Source organism: Struthio camelus, chromosome 4 (genome assembly GCF_040807025.1).
Source record: "Struthio camelus isolate bStrCam1 chromosome 4, bStrCam1.hap1, whole genome shotgun sequence".
Classification (NCBI taxonomy): domain Eukaryota; kingdom Metazoa; phylum Chordata; class Aves; order Struthioniformes; family Struthionidae; genus Struthio; species Struthio camelus.
The window spans coordinates 23,116,181-23,141,649 of NC_090945.1; the positions used below are offsets into that span (position 1 = coordinate 23,116,181).

At 38.2% G+C, this 25,469-nt stretch overlaps 1 protein-coding gene across 2 annotated transcripts in view; it reads right to left on the minus strand.

The window, feature by feature from the left end:
- ANK2 (ankyrin 2) overlaps positions 1 to 25,469 on the minus strand; it is a 360,943-nt gene that overhangs the window by 313,049 nt on the left and 22,425 nt on the right. For both annotated transcript variants that reach the window (XM_068941794.1, XM_068941796.1), the window contains exon 2: positions 19,720 to 19,778. In XM_068941794.1, coding sequence (XP_068797895.1) covers positions 19,720 to 19,740 — 21 coding nt within the window. In that variant the 5' untranslated portion in view covers positions 19,741 to 19,778. The remainder of the gene's footprint in view (positions 1 to 19,719; positions 19,779 to 25,469) is intronic.

Sequence of the window (25,469 nt, forward strand, 5' to 3'; positions counted from 1 at the left end):
AATTGCATAGTATTTCCAGCATTTTAAGACGGAAAGACTTTTACTAGTAGTGTTGCAAGGCAGCTGACATTTTCTATTCCACTCCGCTTGAACAAAGTTCCTAATGGAACAGGAGGAACTAAAGGCAGCGTTTGGGGCCACAAATAAGTCATACGTGCTGGCAGACTGAACATTCAGGGGCATGCTTTCCAGAGTCCACCATGCGGAAATATTCAGGAAAAAAAAATACACTAAGTAATCAATACTACAATTGCTTCTGTTCCCTATGAAAATGTTGAAAGGTTTAAATTGGTCTCAGATTCTGTGATTCATGATGCAATACACAAATATCTGCTTCAGTTTGTGATTCATGAGCTATTAGGCTAATCAAAGTCAGACCAAGATACTCAGCATCAGAGAAACGGCTTTTGTCTTAGTTTAGTTTTCAAAAGTGATAAAAACTATCCTTCATTTTCCAATGGAAGACATTTTCCTTGTATTATTTAAATCAGGCTTCACACTCAAGAGTTCAAAAGAGGACCTGACATCTCCCCTTCTGGCACTCTTTCTTTAAAAGACTGCATAATCAAATGTCATCTTTAATGCAAATCCCCTAGGAAAACATATTACTGTATCAGGAGTAATAAAGAGACATATGGCTAGATAGTGGTAATGGAGCACCAAATCAAAACTTGTATCAATGTTTGTAATTAAATGCTTGCTGTTATGACAAAACACATACATGACTGGGTCATCCCTCCACTGAAAACGCAGCATGATTTAGGCATGGGTACATTACTGTTGGGTAAGAGTAAACATAAGAAAGGTGATTATGTCAGCAACCCAAGGAGAAGGGCACAGGACTTCAAACCACTTCAGTATGTTGCCTACATATTCCCTGCATATACCAGAAAAATACTGAAAACAGCTTTTTAATACAGTTTGTCAAAAGGTTATAAGCCTATGTACTTCCAGCTGAAAAGCCAAATTTTGAGCACCTATCTTAAAGACATAGCTGAAATGTGCTATTATATTTTATTGAGAAATATTCACCTTCCTTTCTAAAAAGTCAACTTATGAATAATGGTGGAAAGTATTGAAAACTTGATTTACTGTTCCCCTAATTAAAAATATTTTGCTTTAACACTTAACTATTAGCTAGGTAACCACAGGAAACTAAGCTTACCTGAAGTTTGTAGTTAAGTTCGTTGAACATCAGCCCCTTTGATACCAAAAAAAGAATGTCATACTACTTGTAAAGAGACTTCTCAAATAAATAAAGATCATCTTAAATTCCCCTTTTCATTAAAATTATGTTGTTTCAATACCTTTAAGCAAATATAGAAAATACCAACATTTTTTATTCCTTAGAAAAGGGTGAGGATCTCCCCTCAGTAAATTACCAGATTCAGAACTGCCTGCTGTTTCAGCAAACAGCTGAGGAGTGGTAACCTCTTGAAAACACTGTACAGCTCCTTGGTAAGGATAGCTCTTGAACCTGTCCTTCCTGTAGGATAAACTCTGCTCTCCCTGAAACCAGTGCTATGGGTCAGTTCACAGAGGTGCCCAAAAAGAAAGCTACGAGGCCAAGAGCTAGTGCTAGGGAGAAGGAAGAAACTCTGTTCCCTGCTAGGGAGAGAGGGAGGGAAGAAAGCAAGATCTCCCCCTTTTGGCCAAATGAATTGTGAAAAGGGCAGCCACTGCATACAGCCTTAAAACAGATTACAATTTGAAAGCAACTAGTACTTTTACAAAGTTGTGATGTAGAAAAAGACAAAAGGATGAAACAGGACAGAAACAAATTTATTCTGAAGTTTTTCAGTTGCAGCATTTCAATGATGCAAGATTTTATACTGCAAGCAAAGAAGAGTATTTTTAACGTTGATCTTAAAGTTTTTAAAAAGATGTGACGTTATTATTTTGAATCTTTGCATAAACTTGCCGTTTCAAACCACTGAAAAAATAAATTATTCTTTTTCACATAAAAAGGTGAATACAAATCGTTAAACGTGTTGCACCTCGGAGCCAGTATTCGGGTTTCCCTAGCCTATGCCCACAAGGTGGCAGTACCTGCCTATCACACCGCCAAAAACCGTTAAGTGTCATTGTCAGCTCTTGACGATTTCAAATGACTTAAGTTTTCCTCAAGAAACAAATGAAACAAAATAAATTCCACAGAACAATAATTATTAACATTTAGGTTTAAGCACTAATGCTACAAATACCACAAACTGAAAAACTGGCAGTGTATCTTAGTTACATTTATTTATTCCCCTTTGCAGGTTGAGCACAATTACTACACTGCAAACAAACAGCATTACAAAACACACCAAACATCTGTGAAACCAGGCTGACTAAGATAGGTCAGTGCCTTAACTCCTTTACTCCAGATGGGAAAACAAAGACATAAAGCTTGAGGGAAATTCTCACTTCCGCAATTAAAAGTGACGACCGCTAGCGACTGGCACGTTCCTACTCTCAGGATCAATCTGAGACTGAAAACTGATATTTAATGGACGGGAACTATGTATTCCTGCATGCTTGCACAGTGATTAAAACATGCTAAGTAAACACTTGTGGCAACAGCGCTAACGGTCCATGAGCATGAGCACCCCAGCACTGCCAAATCCAGGCCTGTGTGAACACCAAGCTATGAACAAATACATACCCCCTTGATCCACCGTGAAAGGGAACCCAGGAATATATGCATTGCTAGACACATTACTTTCTGTATGTTACTATCATAGATCAAGTTTTAAGAAAACAATGAAACTAAATGAATGGAAATAGTCAAAATACTTAACCTCCAAAAAGCCTACCAGATTTGAATATAATGATAGTAAAAAGTAATCAAAGTGGCAGGGGGAGTAAGACCCTTAAAGCAGGATTACAGATTACTGGAAAGGTCTAGCTGCCCAATGTACCTGAAAATAATTTCGAAAGCACTATTTTAATATTGAAGCAGAGTTTATAAATTGGCCAGATAAATGCCATGACAAACCATGCAGAGCAACTGTTGGAAGGAAAACTAATGTAGCTAAAAAGCTTCAATTAGGCATTAACATGAGCAGTGTTCTGCTAAATAGTATTTTAAAGAAATATTTGTTAGCAGCTGCAATTTCAGCTCTGTCAAATACCAAAACAAGAAACTTGCTTTCCCAGGCACATGTCGGTGCAGGGAGGCATCCCGAGGACAGTGACCCCGGGCAGCCAGCTGCCTGGCGGACAGACAGCAGATGCACTGCACGCTCATCGTGCCCACAGTTTCAAGCCAAGCTATCACTGCTGAGCGCTCAAATACGTGCTAGCACTTTAAGGTATCCTCAGAAACTACTTTGCCACTACAGTATCCAGCACTCTTAATTCAAAGTCACTGTTACCCCACCACAGTCTTCTGTGATTATACTTAGCTTACTAGCATCTCCATTTTCTGAATTTAGGACATAGAAGGCAGCTGCTGTATACCAATACAATACCATGAATTTTGTCCAAAGCACATATATTGAACTTTTTCCTTGCAGAATTGTTGTGCATATTCATTCTTTGTGAATGTGTCTAGCTTCCCAATTTTGCAATCAATCTATAAAATACCTTAGTCTTATATTGTTTCAAGAAAAAAAAGTAAAAAATCCCATTTAAAAAATCAAATCAACATGCATCAGGAAATTATAACAAATTATTCATAAGAAAATTACTCAGAGATAATTTCAAGACCGCTTTCTCATCATCCAGCTGAAAACTCCTTCCATTGAGGTTAAGGAGTTAAACATGGGACATAAGGATCCCCTTTCCAGCAAATCAAGTTAGTAGATACCTTCAAGAACAAGGCATAGTCTGATTTATTTAAATATCAGTAATCTACTATCACTGAGCAAGACAAGGCAACTAAAATGCAATACAGGGGACATGGATCTTATTCGCCAAAGACTGGATATTCTAAAAAAGAAACAGTTAAAGAGTAAGCTACACAGCACAGACGGGCCGTGGATGCATTGCTAGCAGTTAACACTACTCTCCTAATTATCAGTGTTTTTAAATAACTTAGCTTCTGAGTAATTTTTTTTTTTTTTTAATCTGTAAACCAGTCAGGAAGCTGTAGCCGTGATAGCAGTGAAGCTATTTCTTGTCCCAGCTTGTTGTCTGGCTTACTGACAAAATTACACGTACCTAATTCTCTGACAAGTCGGCAGGGAATTGTCACTGCCATTTAACCTTCGTTCCAGAACACTGGCCTTTATCAAAGATATGTTTCACTTGAATCCCATATAAATAACTTTGCTCCCCCTTGAAACATGGGCTTAGATACAATTTGGGTATTAACCACATTTGTAAGATACTATAGTTACCTTAATATGCAAGTCCAAAGGGAAAAAATGGGTAAGATGCATTTCTGTCTTTAGTCATTGGTAACTAAGGTAGATTAAATAGCATAAATACATTAAAACAAAATGAAAAAGAGTAAAAAAGCTGGGATATTTCTTTAAACAGATAAAAAATTACTAATTCCTGAAACAGATTTTTCATAATTTTCTGCATCCACTTCTCTTCAACAAGTTAAAACTGACTTTCATGCCATGAAAAGATTGTCAAACACCTCCAAATAACTCCAGTAACCACAAAACCGTCATTTTCTAGCCAATCTTACACTAATGACATAACAAAAAATAAACAGTAAGAAACAGATATACATGCTTGGAGACAGCAATTCATCTTTGAGAACAGCTCCCAATGATTTATAACGCAAGTTTTAACAGAACAGTAATGGAAGAACTGTCAAAGACATCTATCCTCGATACATATATGAAGTGCATACTTCCATGTGTACAAGGTATTTACATAAATATAGGGACTTGCAGAATACTGTATCTACAGCCCTTAAAAGGTACCATTATACAGAACTCCAATTCAATTCCTGTTATACAGATGCCTTTCAGCAGTATTTATTTGGATTAGAGCAGCAATATTTTGCTGTATCAAACTAAACAAGAGTTACTTCATATTAACACTAGTGCCCAGTTGTTTTGCTGGATGAGGTTCTCACTGCAGAAGCTGTATGGACAGCAGTGTCCCAGCAACTCCTTACACTGCTATAGCATCACCCAAGACATCTAGAAAATATCAGTTTCATATACAGATAAATATCATATTATTGCATTTGCACTGTTACTATTGAGAACTACCAGTAGGTCAGATGTGAGCTTCATTGACTGTGCTTTGCTTCCTTCTAGAATTACCACGATGTCAGTATACCAATTCAGCTGCTAGCATTTTCAAAATTTCTCCCACTTGTAATTGAAATAGAAGTTGTTTAAGCATGAGCATATTGTGGCTTGCTTTTTTTTTTTTTTTTTTAAAAGAATATCATATAAATTGTACTACTTTTGTTTAAGCACATAGAAATAGTGAGGTAGTATGATCAAGTATCAAACAGAATTTGATTTTTAGTTGCCCATACTCTTAAGCTATGAAAACCTGATTTTTTTTCCCCCCTCCATGTGATCGATTTTTTTAAATAGCACTTTGGCAGGTGAGAGTTAGCCAAATTCACTGCATGTATTTCACAAGATCACTGTTTAAGAGAACAAGATCTTGACTTTTTGGCTTACTTTGTTTTCTGCCAAGCAAGGACATCAGTGCATTCCCTCAGACACCATGGCACTCACAACACTCGACATTTTGCTAATGATATTTGGAGTTCAAGAATGCCCATAATTTTTTAAACATTACACTGTTTAAAATTTAGAGACTTTCCTCATAATACTATATCATAGTTTTAAAATATAATTTCAAGGAGACTATTTATTTCTTTTTTAAACCAATGTATACATACTAGTGACTTTTTAAAATTAGAAAGCTGAGTGAGAAAAAGTTTTCTGGATACAGAATCTTTTGTTTATTTTGCATTTTGACTCTGGAATCTTTTATTGTCTGAAATTTCTAAAATTAGCTCAGTCTAAACCTTCCCCCCCCCACCCACCACACACCCACCTTTAAGTATCGTCAAGATTCATCACTGACTATGTTTAAGCTTCTTGCAGGATTGGGAGTACTGAGAGCAGCATAAGTGTTGGCATAATCGCGAGGGGCAGCCGCGCTCCCTGCCCTAGCCGCCTGCTCACAGCTCCTCCCGTACACTACCACCGGTGCCCTTTGCTGACCCAGTTCCACAGCAAGTTGTTCACCTTCTCCATTAGGTTACTTTCTGCTGGTGCAGCGAGTTGCCCTGGCTTGGTGAAATAGGGATAGAATATCTTCTGATCAGTTTAAAATTCCAGAAAACTTATCAGCATGAACTTTTTCATTCAAATATTATTAAGGAAATAAATGCAGACGGTTAACTGAAAGCTGTACGTCCACACAAAGTCACACGTAACTTAGACTGTTAAGAGAAACATTAATAGCAGTAATACTCTCCCTGGTGGTACATGCTCCAAGCTACATGCTAACATTTAAATAACTGTATTGCGTGTGGTATTTGGAGGGGATTCCTTATAACGCACATGAAATTCATAACCAGAGGATCCAATTGGAAGGAAGGGGAAAAAGGAGACACATTCACTTTTTTTCTGTTTTACAAGTGATAATTATTTCAATGAGATCTTAAAAGTTCCTGACTATGAAGACAAACTGCCAAACGTATGCTACAAACACCTGTATGGACAATGAGAAATAAAAACCTTTTTTCCTCCTCTTCTACATAACACGTGACATTAAAACCGTTAATGACATTAACAGACAGGCCACCATTACTCTAAGACCATGCACTGCTGACGTTAACCTCCCTAACCAACAAAAAATAAACCCAAGCTTCAGTGAGTCATATCTCCCCTTTCTCAGGCTTTGATTTAAAGGAGAAGAATCAAAGAACTGTAAGTGAACAAAAACTTTTATTTGTGCTTTCTCAATTTCACTCTCACAAAGCTTTCTTGAAAGAAGTCTTCACCTCCCTTGCCTGCTAGTGTCGCACCCACCCCACTTGCAGCTCAGTGCAGCTAAGAGGCAGAAATGCCCCCTCGGAAAAGCCAGGCTCTCCTTGAAAGTTGAGCACATTATCACAGAGTCCCACAGGGTCAGAGACCACAGACACTTTCTCCCATCGTCACACACAAGTACATTACTACCTTTGATCACCAAAAAGTGATCTGTTAACATTTAGAAGCAAAGGTACATATATGGGTAAATATTTATGCTATTGACCATAATGCACAAGGCAAACACAGATAACGTAAATAACATGACTGAGAAGCAATGGCTTTCCGATGTTTATTTTGGGGCGTTTCACCCTTGGACTGATATTCCAAATCAAGCTGATCTTAAAAATCAGTGATGGGAGTTATACCAAATGTTGAAAGATTAAGGCAAATCAAAGAATGCTTTATTTCCTCAGCTTTCTAGAGGAATCTGCGTTTTCTTTCCTATTTGCACCACTATAGGAATGAAAAAAGGGATGTTAAAATATGATTTGTTTTCTTTCATCTTGCCCAGCTACTGGATCCATGTTATATTATATTCAATTTCAGTAACACAGTAATTTGACAAAAGAACTTAAAACTTTCCATTTTTCAGACATAAATTAACAGTAAATTGGAAACAAAAATTAGTTCTCTTATGTAAGTGTCATAACAGAATGCTGCAAGAAAACACGCAATTTTCTCTGTTTTTGTTAAGTTCTTATCCAAGGCTATGCCTTTAGGTAACTGAAGAAATAGAAAAAAAAATATCATTTCATACTACAATTTTTTCCCATCAAGAAAGAGGCTACTTGTTTTAAAATTTATAGTAGATGCCACAGAAAACATAGAAATCTACGCTGTCACTAACTAAAGCCTCATATGACATCATGATTGCCCTACAGTCCGAATGCCTCTGATTTTTCCTACTCTTCCTTTCATGGACCGGAACTACACTCTAATCTGGGAGTTCTAATGAGCACCATTATGAGGAGGTTAATCATCTACAGACATGTCATCCAAGATCACCATTATCTTCTAATATCCTCCATCCTTTGCACCAAACACATACTCTGTTTTACATAAGGGAAATAAGCTGAGCTTCCTGATCAGAATTAGGAAATGCATGAAAAAAATGTTCTGTAGATCTACAGCTTTAAAGACTAAATTATTACACTGATCAATGTAATTGCTGCAGTGCAGAGAGCAGTACTTGCAGATGGTCTAACAATTTACAGTACAAGGGCTACTAGTTTATTCTTATACCAAAAAAGACTTCCAACGTCTGGAGTCTACTTCAGGCCAACAGTCTAGCCATTTAAAAAAAAAAAACACAGAGATTGGGTGTGCAGGGAACATACTATTTAAAGAAAATTCTTACCACCATCTCACTGAAAACCTCTAGAACGTGCATGTTTTGGAGCACAGACCAAAATCTGGCTATCTGGTCAGGGATAAGCTTTTTGTGTTCTCCATGAAAATGCATCCAAAATTGAACAAGTCACAAGCCTCTAAAAATGCAGCTTACATTTAATATTAGATTGCCTTTCCCATGCGTAGTGTTTTAGATCACTAGTTTTCAAAGCACTTAGCTATCATATTGCTACTTATTTAAATAGATAGGGAAATTCAATAGAATTTTAAAGGTGAATAACAATTTTCTGAAACATTCTGTTTGCATCCAGCATGACCTGTCCCCTTCCATGCCTGCTAATTCCTGAACTGTACTTGTGCTATTGCTACAGTTGCCCCTTGCAAGTACTCTACACAGCTGTCAAGTGCTTCTTGTGGCACTGGACTCCAGCAGAGCAGAGCAAAGATGGTCTTTCTCAGTATGCCTGCCGCTCTCTACACATCAAGACAAAGGGGGTAAAGGGTAAGAGAAAGAAGGGAGGAACATACAGGCAAAGTGCAAGGAGCAGGACAGGGCAGGAAGCAAGAAGGGTAAGTTATATACATGGATAGTGGCTATCAAACATTCCCCTGCAAAACAAATCAGTATAGGGCTCCTGTCTTATCCCCTCAGTGCTGCAGTAACCCAGACAGGGTGAAAGCGCCCCAAGGCTCTCAGGTGTGCTGTTAGATCAGGAGGCAGAAGGTTGCTGAAGAGTGCTTCCCTACCAGGGACCCACATACAGGGAATTAGTTTGGTTTCAGGGGAGGGAGTCATGCCCCCCACCACCACCCCTTTCTGGTACATTTAAGTTCCCACGCTTTAAATAAGTTATTCTAAAAACAGGAAGCTACAAAAATGCAATCATTTTCAATGTTTGAAACAAAAGATTCAAACAGCACGAAATAGCAGAAATAAGGAAACAGTGTATATAAGTATCTTTAACCACAGAATCAACCCCCACTTTTTCCACAAAACTCCTGCAACATTCTGCACACAAAACAGACAGAGCTCCTTGGTGAGAGCAGCTCTTTGCTATTTTACCTTCACTTTTTAAACCCGACTGAATACAAAGTTGTGCATTTCATGACAGTTTCCTTTTGAAAACTAAAATTTTATAAATAAAGCCATACTTACAAGAGCAAGAAAACTGACTGGACACACATTCAGATACTACAAGAAGCCTCAAAAGCCTTGTAATTTGAGCAAGCAATTCTGCCTTTGGCACATAACTTTTTTTTATTCAGTGTTTTCTTTTTATTCTTGCTCACGTAACAGCATTAAACACAACACTTCAACTGCAGCAAAGACTACCACATCCTTAAATACAACTTTTTAAACCTTATTATTTTCCCTCCCTTAATTTAAGAACATGTCCTATATTCTAGAACAGCAAGTTTCAGATTTCACATACCAAATCCTGGAACAGAGGCTTTCTCAGGAATTCCCCTCCACTTAGCAAGATGGAAGGGGTTTACCCATCAGTTCAAGGGGAGATGGTTTGTGGAAGAGAAATCTGTCGAGTGTTATTAAATACACAGAGACAATATCCAATTCAGGAAATCTCCTGAGCTGAAAAGACCTGGAAGGTGAGAGATTATCCAGGGAAAGCATCACATACGCTTACTGTTCCCCAGGCTCCAGGTTGTAGCTAATGTTGAGGAGAAAATACTGAGAAGCACAGACTCTTGGTTTGATCTTGAAATGTAACTTTTTTGGATGACAAATATAGTTACCATCTGAGAGTCCAGAGAAAGTTCATTTCATTGCAGGGTTTCAGACTGTCTGACGAATGAGACAGGCAACATTTCATCAATTAACAGTATATTTACACTTTCAAGTTTATCACTGCCACTAAGGTAATTTTAAAAACAGCAGTTAACAAAATAGAAAGGTATGAGAACAAAGAGTATTTTTTTTCTAAATTTATGGCCGTCTCAGAGGCCATCATCTCTAGACTGACAAATTTCTATTTTAGAGTTACGAGAAGATGTCAAGCAAATAGCAACTCCCAGCTAACCCTCTTTACAGTGAGGTACTAGTTAACATTGTCGCATATTCTCATGTTCACCTTTCTCTAAATGCTAGGACCATTTGTTCTTCCCTCTCTGAGAAGGCCTCCTATGCTCTCCTTGCTTGCATCAGTCGTCTTTGGACTGTTTCTGTTGCTGCTACTTTTTAGACATTCAGCTTCATTTAGAGGATCTTACTTCAGTCTTTTATTTCAGTATTTGTCCCATTCTTAACACAAGTCAATATTCATTTTTTTCCAGCTGCTACTGCGTGTTAAAGTTTTGAAAGATTAATGATTCAGTCAAAAAAATCATTAACCTGTTCTTTGAATAGCTACTAAATTTAGATCCCCAACAACTTCTTCCACTACACATTACCGCACATTCATCCACAAGTGATTCTACTGTCTGAATGCTCAGCTGAAGATTCAGCCAGGTTTTCAGTAATTCCATAAACACTAACCTAAGTTTTGCATCATTCACAAACATTTTTTATTCCACTATTTGTATTATGTTTAAAATCTGTTCCAGAAGAGACTGCAAGGGACTCTTTAGACAGTATCTAGTTTCCATCTAGAAAATCTATGTCAAATTGCTACAGGAGAATTAAAATATAGCAGAAAGTATCTATTATCTACTTTGGGGCAGGATTTTATGCAAGCGTTTTGAGTGGGTGTTTTTTGTTTTTAAACTCAACTACACCTCAGCTGACTCCCCTCTGAGAATTTAGGTTGGGAAGTGACAACTTCATTTTAGAGAAGCCAGGATGGGGTTTTTCCCCAGCTAAAGTAGTAACGTGTTTGCTAATCTCAGACAATGAATATGGTTTTTGTTTTACTTAACATACACTCTATACTCTCCCTCTTATGCACACACACAAACTTCCATCTGATTTTTTAATTAAAAGTGTTTGGGAAAAAATACTGATTTTACTGCTTTGATACTTAGAAAACACAACGTCTTCCCCATCATTTTATGACCTTTTCAGTTAATATAGTTAACTGTTACAGTAGATCATAATTTGTTCTCATGGCTACAGACTAACGAGACAAATTACTATGACGTTACAGTCTGAGCAAAACAAGAGCCGAGGAGAAGGCAGCCCAGCTTTAATCAGCTTCTTTAGCAAAAAAGGCTCTGCATAGGAGTCTTCTGGCTCTTCCTGAGGATGCAGTACTGGATTTCCTCCACACTTTCCTCTTTTGTGGCAGAGGCCATGAGAAATCCTTGCCGCGCAGAGTGTTTGAGAGACAGGTACCAGACAGGTAAGCCAGCCGACACGCAAGCATGTTCAACTTCTACCCTTTGCTTCCCTGCCTCCACAGGGAGGCGGGACTTTGAACCAGTATCACAGCCATGGGCCACTGTAGAAACTACAGAGCAGGTGTGCAGTCACTTTAGAATATATGAAATAAATATCAGCCTCCCCCCTCCTCACCTCCCACTCGGTATAAATTTGGGGGACAGATTTTTTTGAAGGAGAATACAGATTATTTTTATAATAGTTCATTGAAAGCTTCGCTTTTTAATTCAAGGAAAATATCGGAAGCAGTATTTTGTTACCTGTATTGCTCACTTTCAGCAGGAGAAAAGTTTTTGGTATCATAAGTTTCTTACTTCCACACCATTCTAAAGTAGCCTGAAGAAACCAATGATTTATAACAACTGAGAAATTAACTGCATGCAGCTGATATTTGGATAAAGGAAAAATGTCTCAACCATTCATCACAGCACAGAGAGTGATGAGACTGAACTAGTTTAGCCTCCACTGCCAATAGAGACCTTTCTACCATTAACACTTGCATTAAACACAAATTATTCTTTTGGCTGGCTAATATACAAACCTCACTTTCAATTGATTTCACATTGGCTCTTGAAATATAGCCAATGAAACAATCTTTAGAGAGAAGAGAACATTTGTGAAACACTCAACTTGACAGAAGATGAGATGCACATTTTTAAGTGGCACTTAAAGACTGAAGAGTGAAGCTCCTGTAGGATACAAATACATGTGAAGATAGCCACAAGCTTAAAAGGATGACTTTGGACAACCCCACATCTTTGGTGGTGTTTGAAACCTTGACACAAGTTTTATAGATTGGCCTCACCTTTAACTTGGACCTCTGACACAAATAGAGCACTGAAGAAAAGCAGAAGCAACAATACTCTGCAATTACATTTTATCTAAGATTCTTACTACATTCCAGTTCTTATTCCCAGCTAACAGTTAACATAACAGGCAGAAGACACAGTGACGTCTCCTGCAAGATTTTGTCCAGTTACAGAGCAAACCAATTGGAAACAACAGAAGCATAAAATACTTGAATCATAACTTCCAAAGACACCACTGCAGCATAGTCAGGCAGACAGGAATGCAAGCTTGAATCCTTTTTCTACAAAAGTTTTTTCCTCCTATCAGAAAAACAAAAATGCTTGATCGGAAAACAGACAGGCACACTGATCATATAATAGCTTCAGCTTTAATCTAGAGAAGGCTGGCATGAACAAAAACATCTCCCCTGGCTGTGACACTAGATTCAGTCCTCTCTCATTTACAGTGGACTTGTAACAGTGAATCAGTACAACTTTAGCAAGTACACCTGGGAAACCTGTTCCTTGCCTTAATCAAGAGTCATCTGCAGGGATATGAAGAGAGATTCCTGAAGATAGGAGCATTTTGATATGAGATTATCCTTGCTTGACTTGAGTTTATCTGTTTAGTGCTACAGGTACACAATTTAACGCTCCTGGATGAGCGTTATGATATGATTGCAGGACTAGTTGTCAAGGTAGCTCTCTACTGTTGTTTAAATGTAAAGGAAATGCAGACTGGCAAAAAAACTACTGTTATTTAACTTGTCAGAGCATTTGGAGAGAGTTTAGTTTCCTGTTGTTATTCAGCTCTTAACAGAAAGCCTGTTCCAGAGCCGCCCTTTTCAAAAATTAAGAACATTACCAACAATCCTTGAACAGACATTGGCATACATGAGAGGTTCTGCAAAGTGAGTGCAAGAAAAGGCAGCCTGTAATTATCTGAAATATTAATACCAGGGGAACATCTTTTTAAAAGTAGCTTTCAAAAGTGGCCAGACCTGTTTTCATCTCTCCTGGCACAAGAGGGAAACTGCAAAGCGTGTACATGAACAGAAAGTTTTTCCTCAATACGCATTTATAAATGGAATGTGAGAAATTTGTCTGGCTTACAAGAAACACCCATTCTCACACTGGAAAAAGATAATGCCCTTGTGATAGCCATATTTGTAGCAAAAGAAAATAAATAATATTTTAGCAAAACGGTTAAGACAGATCAAAAAAATTTGGCCACCAACCCGTTGCTCTTTGCAGCCAATGCTTCACATGTGGAATTCTACTTTATGCTTGGAAATTGAGCCATGAAAAAGCTTAGGAGTGTATCGGACTCTTTCCTCAGGATTTATGTTTGGTTGGTTGCTTTTTTAATAAAGAAAAGTCATTTTTGTAGCTTTAACTTATCTGAAATGGCTGCTTCTTTCCGATTTTTTTGGCAAGGAAACAAAAAGAGAGAAATCAGAAAAGAACAAGCCACAGAAGGGCCATATACAATCTGCTTTTTAAACAGGCGTTGCTTCAAGCAAGATGCTTATTGCACCCATTTTCTTCACAGCTACTAAACCGAAAGCTTTTTCAAGCATGACTACACAACTTCTTATAACAGCTAATAGGCATTCACAGTGCATCGTTCAGCCTTTGGCCCACATATCCAACTTCCCACTCATTTTGGTGGTGATTTACGTTGAAACCTAGTGCTGAGCACTCAAATTATCCTGAGTACCTTTATAGCCCATTAGCTTCAGTTTCTGATGGAACAGACCCTCTTGGGTTGTATTTAGCCTAGCCACTAATTGCCCCAGCCTCTGAAAACAAGCTACAGAAAAATCAATAGCAAAAGCAAAATACTTGGAAGTCTTCATAGAGACTCTGGAATTTCTCCCATTTTTGTAGTCAAAGATCTGAAGACAACCAAAAGGAGAAGATAACCCTGACTATTTCTTGCTCGTTTTGCTTATGATGTTTTTCCTTACATGCTGTAACAGAGGCCACGGTGCATTAAAACAATCCTGAAGAAAATGCGTCCCTCGCGTATCCACAAAGAAATACAAGGCAAGAAGCAGTGCAAGCTCACTACAAACCACTTATTTCCTGTTTTGAAGGAACAGTCTAAAATCAAAAGGTAATTTAGTCATCATGCCCATTCAACATTTCATGTCCCCTGAAGCTGCCATCAAAAGTACCTTTTAATGTGAAAAATTATGCTGTTTTTTTCAGATGCAGGTATCTGTCCAGTGGAAAACTCAAACAGGCAGACAGAAGTTAGTCACAGCTTATACTCACTGCATACCTAGACAGAATTTAGGGTTATGCATTTTGTATCATTTTTAAACATAGTAGGAAAATAAAAGTTAAACTACAGCAACGCAACTGGAAGAAAAGGAGGAACACACCTAAAAACTATCACTGTTTTGTGTTTGTGCATACAAGCATTTCGGCCACAGACCTCAGAAAATAGAACTTAACCTTTAATGCACACTAACAAACAAAAAGAAATCCTAAAGTGCTGCACTTGCTTTTCAAGGAGGAGAAAAACACAAAATAAAAAAAGATAAGGTGTAGACATAAGATAATTCTGTCAATTCTAAAGCTTCCACTGCTCACTGTAAAAATCTTAATGCAAACATACACGCCCTCCACTTAACAGCCTTCTTCACTAATATGAGCATGAACTTATCTACACGAAAATACGACTAGTAGCGTGTGACTGATTCACGTCAACAGCTAAATACTCAGATCAGCTTGGATTACAATTCATCTCAGGCTCAAAAACATTTGGTAAGAAGATTACTGTTATTCACACTGTTGAAAAACAAGTTTTCTTTCCTCAACCAAGTTCCTTACCTACCTATCACCATTACTTCATGGAATACCAGTCCCGGTAAGCAGTGGAGCCTTTACTACTTGTTGAAGTGGAAAAGAACTGTCCTGTTTCTCACTGAGTACTTGTGAACCTCTATTGTTTACAAGTACATTACGAACAACAAATCATCCTTTAAAAGTTTACATGAATAAAGTTAGCATGAATATGACCAGTCAAACTCTACGGAATTTGCCAGCTGTTTCAAAAACCAACAAGATAACCCAAACACAGCTGTAACTTGTGTCTTTCAGAATCCTGGAAAGATCCTTCGACTGATAATTCCACTGCCTGGAACTGCTGACGCAACCTTTGTACTATGGCTGTTCGATCAAAGCTGTACCAGTGTATTTCAGTATCAAACCATACAGAGGATCTCTCTTCCTGCTAGATCTCATCTGCCTAGATTTTAATACCATATCTTCCAGTAGATGAAGAGATTGCAATATCAGTATGGAATAGAAACCAGTGACTGAATTAGCTTAGTATGCAGCCATTGCAGTGCTTTCATGTAATGATATCATTCGTTCATAAAAAAATACATACAGTCCTTAAGGAAGCCTAACAAGAGGAAAGAAATAGAGGTTAGGGGAATAGAAATTATATGTCATGTTTCCAGTAAATTGTCTTCTATATTTATCCTGGAAGTTGTTCAGAAGGAAAAATTCCTAGCTTTAGAGCTGGAAAAGTTAAAAACAATAAAGGTAAATTCTTTTCAGAAATTCATCTGCCTTCTAGGGTTGCTGCTCAGCTCTATGAATATTAGTATGCCCACAGAAACAAATAGTCATAGTACAGAATTCTTTAATGGAGCTGTATGAAAATATAAACTGCAGTTTAGAAAAAGACACAGCTTCTTCTCACTCTTATTTTTCCTGCTCACCAGAACAAGAACTTTCTTTTACAACTAGCCTCCAATTTTCAATTCAAAACATGCCGTTTTCTTCATTTTGAAGTCGGAGAGTGGACACCACAAGTTCTCCTTAGCATCTTGAGCTCTGTATGTGCTGGCTGAGTAGAAAAAAAAAAAGCTGCTGACAAAGCCACTCCAGTGAGTTCTGCTGTCCTGTTGACAGCTTTTACAATTGTATGTTTTTTCCTCAGTAACCAACTCCTAGTCATCTCTTTGTATTCAGATACACCTATATAAACTTATTTATGAAAAGTGAAGATCTACTGATGACTACCTTTTCCAGAAATACGATACTCCTAATAAGATGTATTCTACTTAGAGGAGTCTGCAAAACAGCTTTTCTCATATCCCTGAATACCATAAATCTAGAGAACTTCATTAGTTCTTTGTTTGGACATCTGATATGCAACTGCACCACTTGGAAAGGGTAAGCGCTCTGAGTTGACGCAAAGAGACATTTTCATCATATCTAAATCACAAGGCACAATCACTGTCTCCCAGTTAGGAGATCTGGCAGATTTTGCCATTCAGCTACTACGCACAGATATTTCTGGTTTGCTAGTATTCAATGTCCATTAAGGCATTCATTAAAGAGATTTCAGAAATTTTCTCTTGTAAAGATGGATGTTGAATACCCTACCAGTCAACCATTTTTTCCAGAAAATTATTGCACATCTCAGCATCTTCTCAGGTGCTGTTCCATTCAGCATCACCAATGAGGAAAAGCTGGTGTTAACAGCAGAGTCAGAGATAAGAAAGAAAGGGTTAGGCTTGTTCTGGTGTCTGGCTCCATGGAACACTGGGGAAAGCATGTGTCGTGAACGTAGTAAGTGTCCCTTTATCAAAAGCTTGATGAGTAAAAGCTACAGCAGTATTTCCCTGCTGCACAGCATGGCACTGGCCACCTTGTAACCGGAAATGGGGGGGGGGGGGGGAGGAGGAACACACACATTTTGTTCTGTGATATCCAAAAAATATAGCTCTGATTCAAGACACTAGGGACTCTGCAAAGAGAAACAGAGCATTTGCCTTTCGTTTCGGATAGTAAAAAGTCTCAGGTGAGCACTGAGGAACCAGTTTGAACACAGTTCACATTTCCACTATCTCTACAATCACAGAAGCTAAAAACTTGTTTTTAAAGGACATGGCAAAATTTACTAGAGAACAATGACACTCTGGAATCTCAGAGGATTTTGACCTATTTTTGAGAATCCCTGACATATAACATGATGTTTGGCATTTCCTAAATGAACTGTACAATCTTAGCATAGAGTGTACACTAACTCTTTTATTGATAGCTTAAATTTGTGTATATTGCCTGACAAACGTAAGCATAACATAACAGACAAAATGGGAAGAAAGCCATGCCTCCATACATCAAGAACCAATAGGACAGATTGTTCAAGATGATGATGTGGTCCATGGTTCAAATGATGCAGGGTACACTGGGACTACTTCTGAAAACTTTTGAAGGCATAGTATAAAAATGGATAGTTAATTCCACAAATATTAAAGGAATTTTTAATTCTTCAGCAGCACAGAGACTCTGCTGGCTTCTCACAGAAGGCACACAGCTACAATGAAGTAGTAATAACGCACTGCAGATGATCATTAAGGACAAGATGACAAGTTCTCAGGAGGAAGCTTCTAGTTACATTTCAGAGACCTGATAACACGTCAAACATTATAAGCTAAATTGCTTGAAACAAATAACTAATTTCATCTTTGTATAACCTTATACCTATTCCCCCATAACATATCCTAATGTAGCCATGAGACAAACCTATACAAGACAAACTTGCTTTAATTTTACACTTATAAGAATTATTCAACATGTAAGCATTGTATCAGTTGTAATATTTTTGCTTGTTATATAGAACTAATGCACAATGAATGATGGTTTTTACAGATTTTTCAGTTCCAAATACACGTTTAAGAAAAATCATAGTAATGCAAAAGTTTCTCTCTACTGTATTCCCCACGCAGTCATCTCTCCACTATACTACAGCCCATGATGCAAGTTCAGGATTCAAAGGCAAGGCACTCACTTAAGTAGGATGCGTTTCGGGTTACAGGGAGAATCAATTCTGAACAACACGCCCTGAAACGAGAACCTGAAACCAGTCTTAGGCAACAGTGTGCCAGGTACATAGTCCTCTCCAAGTCAGTGGTGATATACAAGGGAAGGTAAACATCAAGAATGATGAATGATATGGGGTGCTCAGAACCCAATTTTCAGAAAGCAATCACTATATAACAATATGCAGCATTACTTTCATTCTAAGTGAAATGAAAAATAATTAGGAAGCACTGACAGCTTTATAAAAACACATTTCATATCCTTTGGTCAGCCTTTCTGAAGATTCTCCCAAATAACTGTGCAATACCATCCCTAAGAGGTAATAACTGGAATTACTTTATGTAACCATTACTCTCCCATCAAGCTACACTCTTCTCAGGGATTCCACAGACTATGACTTTTGACACATTCTACAAAATTATAATCAGTTAACAGTGATTTAAAAAATAATTGGTAGGACAAGTTTTGCAAAGAAAACATAGGCATGCTTTGAAGCCTTTGTGTGGTATCATAAGCACAAGCTCAAGAATTTTGATACCAGTTTATTTACAGATACCTCTTCCCAATGCACAGTAAGCACTTGCATACTTACATAATCATCTGGCTGGCAAGGCAGTGTCTGTTTATAGATCAGACACCAATTTAGTTCTCTTGAGGTTACTTAGTGATATCATCTCCTAGAAACCAGACCTGACACATAAATGAACTTTCTGATCAGTATCTAAAACAGACTTCAAGTGACCAACAAAAATTAGCAATACCTCATCTGACCTCTGGCAAAGTCTCTGAGGCAGAAAAAGATTTCAAGCATGATACTTATGTATTCTATCCATCATGTTACTATTTTTACTACTTTTTTAGCATATAGCAAGTTAAATAAATTTAATCAACTAGCTAGAAACAGGGTCTCTTATCTTCTCTGCAATGACAGCATAACAAGGATCTTCTGTCAGTCTAGATGTCATTTGCTAGCCAAAAAGGATTAAATCCCCCACGTAGCAAGCAGAGTTCAACAACACTCCCCACCTACAGCTACTTCCCATTATTGAATGGTGTGGCATGTGTTACCTTGAAATAATCTGTGACCTGCTAGTTAAGCACCTCATTGCACCCTAAACACTTCACTGGCATCAAAAATCCATAGTAGTGTCACTGCAAACCAGAGATAGACCTAACACAGCACGACAATTTGATCCATTAATGAGTTACATACATGGAAAAAAAAGAAATTGAGAGTAACATCCCGTTTCTCATTTAGATGCTAATGTCACTTAAGGACAGCATGAACACCAGAAATGAGCTCACAAATTTTTACTTTTTTTCAATCATTCGGTAAACAAGAGGGTTTTTTTTTTAATCTTTGCTTTTTTAAAGAGCAAATATTCATTAAATACATAGTCAAATGAATTATTCATGCATTTCTCTCCAGTCTAAAGTGAAATACCTTTTGCAACATGCTGGCCATTTATACGTCAGTTCTTCATGTCCCCTTCAGTTACTTACCTAAAAAAAAAGAAAGAAAAAATATATTCATTTTCCACGTTCTCAAATCTATCACCAATGCATGCTTGCCCTCCACTTCTCCCCAGTAAGTTTTCAATAGTTACAAATTAGGTAAGACTATTAGGGTAATGGGTTTTGGTTACAGTATTAGCTTTAGATAACATGTTTCCACTTTTGCTTTGGCTAAGCATTCAGTAATTGAATTTAAGATTTTTTTGTCCTTATTATTGCTTTTTTCCCCCTCCAGTAAGTGATATCTAAATAAAAGCTTCTTAATGCCCCCAATCATTCAATTTCCATATTCAGTCTATATACTCTGGAAAAATGTCTTAATTGTAGTCGTAGTAATGGAAATATAAAATATTTGGCAAAACCATAGTCCAAGCACAGTCTTCAATACAGAAACAGGGATCTGCACAACTTCTTAACAGCCAATGCCAAGAAAAGATGTTTTGAATGGATAGAGCACAGAACAGCAAACCACAAGACTGCATCTGACAGACTGATTCTACAAATTCAAGTGCAGCTTTGCCACCAGTCTCCACAGGACCAATATTTTACCCACTGAGTTTCTTTCCAGGTCTGTCAGTCTCCAGTGCGACCCTGAGCCACTTCAACTCTTTCCTTTTCCTGAAAGGTAATGGAAAGGTATTTCCTCATCCAGCTCTCTGAAGCTTTGGAGATTAAATAAAGCTATGTAACAGTAGGTACTGCTACCTGTCTGAGGAACTAGCTACTAATGAGAAAGTAGAAGAAAGTTTGCTGTCAATAACGTTTGTCTCTCTCTCATTCGCTACTCGGTAATTTCACCCTCCTTACCAGTCTTCCCTTTTCCTCTCAAGTCACCAAAATCATTTCAGGACTTGGTGTTCTCTTCTTGGGTTTGCTCAACTTAATTTTAGAAAGGAACCACTGTATTGAAGGCTTTTCCCTTCCAAATTTCAAATTCATTACTGATAATATTGACAACATACAGGAACAGCTGAAAACTGTAGCTTCTAAGTGATTAAGCTGAAGCTATCAAATAGTTGGAACTGTATATCATACTTGTCCAGCCAATAAGACCAATAAATCCTTTCTGTAGTCCTGTTATTCTGTATAGAAACAGTTTGGGTTACTTATAACATTAACTATTGTCCTAAAGCACTTTCTAAAAAGGACTTCAAATTAAAGCATAATAATTTCTATGATAGATCAGACAGCTTTTGAGAAGTACTTAGAAACACCAGCAAGCAATATATAACAACAAAAACAAATGGCTGATGGTGTATATTATTTGCTGAGCAGGAATCCTGCTAGGGCCTCACCTGCAGTATTTCAAATAGTGGGCTGGTTTGCAAAGTCATAAAATTGGGTTTGGAATTAAGGGACTTGAAATATTTAAGGCTTTTGTTTCCTTCCTCGTTTTATGAGGGTCATGACTCCCAGGCTTTTTTCTTAAATAATAAGAACTAAAAGTGTACCTAAAAAATCAAAATCTCAAACAGTCATATAAGCACGTATTTCTGAGAGTTGGAGATATAATGGTGTTACCAGTTATCTGGTGAATCCCAGCAAAGCAAAGACTAACAGCAATACTAAACTTAATCTGGAAGACACTGGAGCATGTAACCCCACCCACCAGTAACAGCACTACCCACTCCAGCCAGGAGCACTATGAGAGCACTGCACATGTCATAAGCTCACACTTCTCTTCCACAGAAATATGGTTTGCTATAGCATTATACTCTGCAACTGTTTTCAACAAAACCTTTTCCAAATCAACCCTTCAAAACAGGCAGTCACGAGTTCAGACCTCCTAGAGGTCCTTTCCTCCCCATCTCACTGAAAATCACTTGCCCAGAGGCCAAGGACCAACATGGGAAACACTCACAGTACAGCCTACAGTCCAGTTCCCAGACAGCCGGGCAGAGCAAAACAGACAGCGGCATCTTTGCTCATAGGCAGGTACCTACTTTAGGGCAAGATTAACCTAGCTCTGACAGCACCTATTTTTCTCCACCACCCCTATGATGAGATTAGGAAACAACTAGAGGTGTTAAATGTCAGCAAATCTCATCTGATAAATCTCAACTAGTATTTCTCCCATCTGTACCCATCGTCTATCATTCTTCTATGACTGAGCTGCATTTATTGCCTTCTTTTCTATACTCAGACTAGATAGGATATATTGCAAACATTTTGAATTCTATCAAGGGTATAATTGTCTTAGATGATGCTTAAACTATTTAAAAGATATCCTTTGAAGCACCAATTCTAAAAAGAAAATATTTCATATGGCACCCATACCATCACTTTTGTCATATGCTGGCTTTCCAGACCTTTTCTTAACAGGTACCACAAGTTTAGAATGATAAGAAATGTACATGAAACCCCCATCAACTAAATAGCTTTCATATTCAACCAAAACCTCATTTGAATTTCTTAATTCGTAACTCCATGCTTTCCAGCACTACCTTTACGCAACGTTTATGAAAAATCTGGGATGGAGTTCACTTTTTTGCATGATGTGCTCATATTGAACAGAGTTTACAGGCTGAACACTAATTCTGTCTGCATTCAACAGATTGTGTTTCAGACCAAATTTAAAAATCATTGCCAAACTCAGACATCTATTGCACAAGTCCATTGCTGCTGCTTCCACCTCCTGTCAGGCTGCTCTGTTACATCTCTGAATTAACATGTTTTTTTTCTGGCAGGACTCATACCATCCCCCTTTCAAAGCAGAAGATTTTGGCCCTCCCTGTATGCATGTTTGGTCTTTTTCAAAAGAAATGCAACTACTAGCTACAATTCAGACTTCTCCAGGGCACAGGTCCATTTCAGACTAACACAACGGTACTCTAACTACAAGGCGTACTTAGCTGGATTTAAAATGTACTACTTTGTACTTCTGTCTTTAGCGTGACAGTTCAATGTGCTATTGGCACCTGACTAGAGGAACCATTCTGATGATGAAACGGGCCATTTTTCAGGTTTGGTTCATTTTTTTTTCCTTTTTCAAGGGGGAAGCATAGTTCTCAAGGCTGCCAAGAAAACAATTTAATCCTATTTCTCATCACAGGTGCTCTCATTGCTAGTTCTTCTAGATTTTTGCGTGATGACAACTCAAACACCCATCCCACAGATAAAGAGAGCAATAACAAAAACTTGAGTGATTTTTTTCTGCAGTGCCTTCTTTGCATTTTGAAAAGTTGGGAGGGCTCCATGCCATAAATACATAGTAAACTTCAAGTACCACATCTAAAGCTTACTTCTGTGGAAAAAGAAGAAAAATTGTCCTTTGTCATTTGGCAAGTATTGCACCGACTCATTTGCCTGGGGCTTATACTAGAAGAGCTGAAATCTACACAAGCGCCCCTTGTTGTGCATTAAGAGTAACCATCGAGAACGCACATACTTCAGCTGTCCTTTGCCCATTTCAGCCCCAGATCACAAGCATTCCACTCAAATGAGTGTACATCTCTTATCAGTGAAGAGTATTTATATGGGAAACGATGATCAGACAGATTGCAAATAAGGTGACTCATACTCAGATAATGAATCCCATACCATTTCTTTCATCTAATGTCCTCCACTTGGTGCCTTAGCAACCTAAGGCATTTAAGAGTGCACTGATTCAGGAATTGTTTTGTGCAGATACAAAAAGCAAACTGTTAAGACTTTGTTCAGCATATTGACTGCTTCCTTCAGGGAGCACCAAGCCACAGTCCAGCTGGAGTATACTTGCTTGAGGGGCAGGTGTTCCTCACTGCCCCTGGGTCCTTGGATCTCAGGCATTATCAAATTTTGCAGTTGTTGCTCCTTCCAGCTGAGGGCAACAGCTAGAGACTTTGACTTGAGAAAGTAATCCAATGCTGGAGAGAACTTAAGAACATGATTACATGGGATATAGACACAGTTTTATTTGTCCTTCTTCAAGAAGGAAGTTAAGCACGTTTGACCTAGAGCCAAAGTTCTGAAAACTTGCGTGCAGTACCCTGCAGAAGAACTACTTTTTAGTAGCTCAGCTGTGCTGAGGACTATGGTATATCTGCGTACAAGTGTTTCAAGAACACTTACAATGTCTTCAAGAGCGCCTTTCCCCCAGCGCCTGGAAAGATTTCTTCGATTCTGGGTAACATTCTGGATCTAAATTCACCAAAGAGAGATGCTTAAGGGATGAAGGCTTCAGCCTTCAAATGGCAGGAACTAGATAAATGATTCAGCACAGGATCTTTAAAAACAAGCATTGAGCTTACAATCCCAATGCACCATGCAAGAATCCAGATCACCAAGTTCTGGGTTATTCTGGACAGTCATCTCAGTTTATGCTGTGGAGCTGCTCCACTTTGTATGGTTAAATATTTATCGGAGTGGGGGGAGAGGATACATAACGTGTATCATAAAGCAGTGAAGAGATCAAAGAGTAACTGATGAGCCATTAAAAACTGCATTATTTGAAACATTATTTGAAATTATCTGAAAATTTGAAACATTGTTTTCTTTAGGCATTTGAAGTGCATCTAGTAGTGCTCGTAAGATGTTAGAATGACTACCCTGCAGGTTGAAGTCCACCATTTGTCTAAAGAGCTAGTCACGTCTTCTTCACACCCCTTCTTCCCCCTTTCTCAATACCACTCCAACATATTACAAATGCCAGGATTCAGAAATGTCGCTATACACAATATGACCGATAAGGAGGAGGGTAAAGAAACAACTAGTTATTATGAATTAGGGGGAAAAAAAATCAGTATAAGAGCTTAAACACTGAGCGTCTTGTGAAATAGGATTAGTGCTAATGGATGAAGCTGTCTCTTGTCTGTCTAGCAATTAGAGGTGATCCTCCAAAAACTCTAACTGGAATTGTATTAACCAACAATTACAGATATAAATAAGACTGAAATCATATTTTCCTCTGCTACTGCAGAGGACTCAAAAATCGTTCAGTCCAAATCTGTCGTCCAGTCTACCATTTGCTGGTGTGAAACGATGACAAATCTCCTTCCTTCAGGTACTCTGTCCACAAAATTAGATTAATAAGAACCTGCCTACCTCTGATGTACTCATTCCAAGAGTCAGCAGTGGATGGTAAAGTACTACTGTCTTAAAACAATCTCCTATTAACTGATTTTGCTCATCCCATGTTTTCCAGAAGCAAGGTCTCTGGGGTTACAGCAGTAATCTGCCTGTGGCTGCTAGGATAGAGAGAGAATGGCATAGAACAGGGAGAAGCAGGTAATCAGTCTAACATCATTTTCCCGCTCTTGGGTATCATGATTTAAGCAGAGAGAAAGTCTCAAAAAAGAAACTTAGGATGGAGATATCCAAGCAAGAAAGTGAAGATAGCATAGGAGAGACTTGGAGTGGGCGGCATAAGAGAAGAGGTAAAGAACACCCAAAAATGAAATGTTCTGAGGAACAGAAGAAATTAAGAATGTGAGAACAGAGTCACTATATAAGTGAGATAACGTATTTATTAAACATTAATATGAGGGATTACATTATATGCATATCTTTGCAAATCTGCATGCTGAATCAGCACTAGGTTCCTGTGATGAGGAGAAGAAACAATGGTGCTGGGGGAGAGGACTCTGAAAGGAACTGGCCTGGAATGACAGGGTGCAGGAGAGAGGCCATGGAGGGTGTTGCAGAGCACCTACGAGTTCACCCTCACTGCCCTGCCTCCTGCAGGTCTCTTGTTGGTCTCAC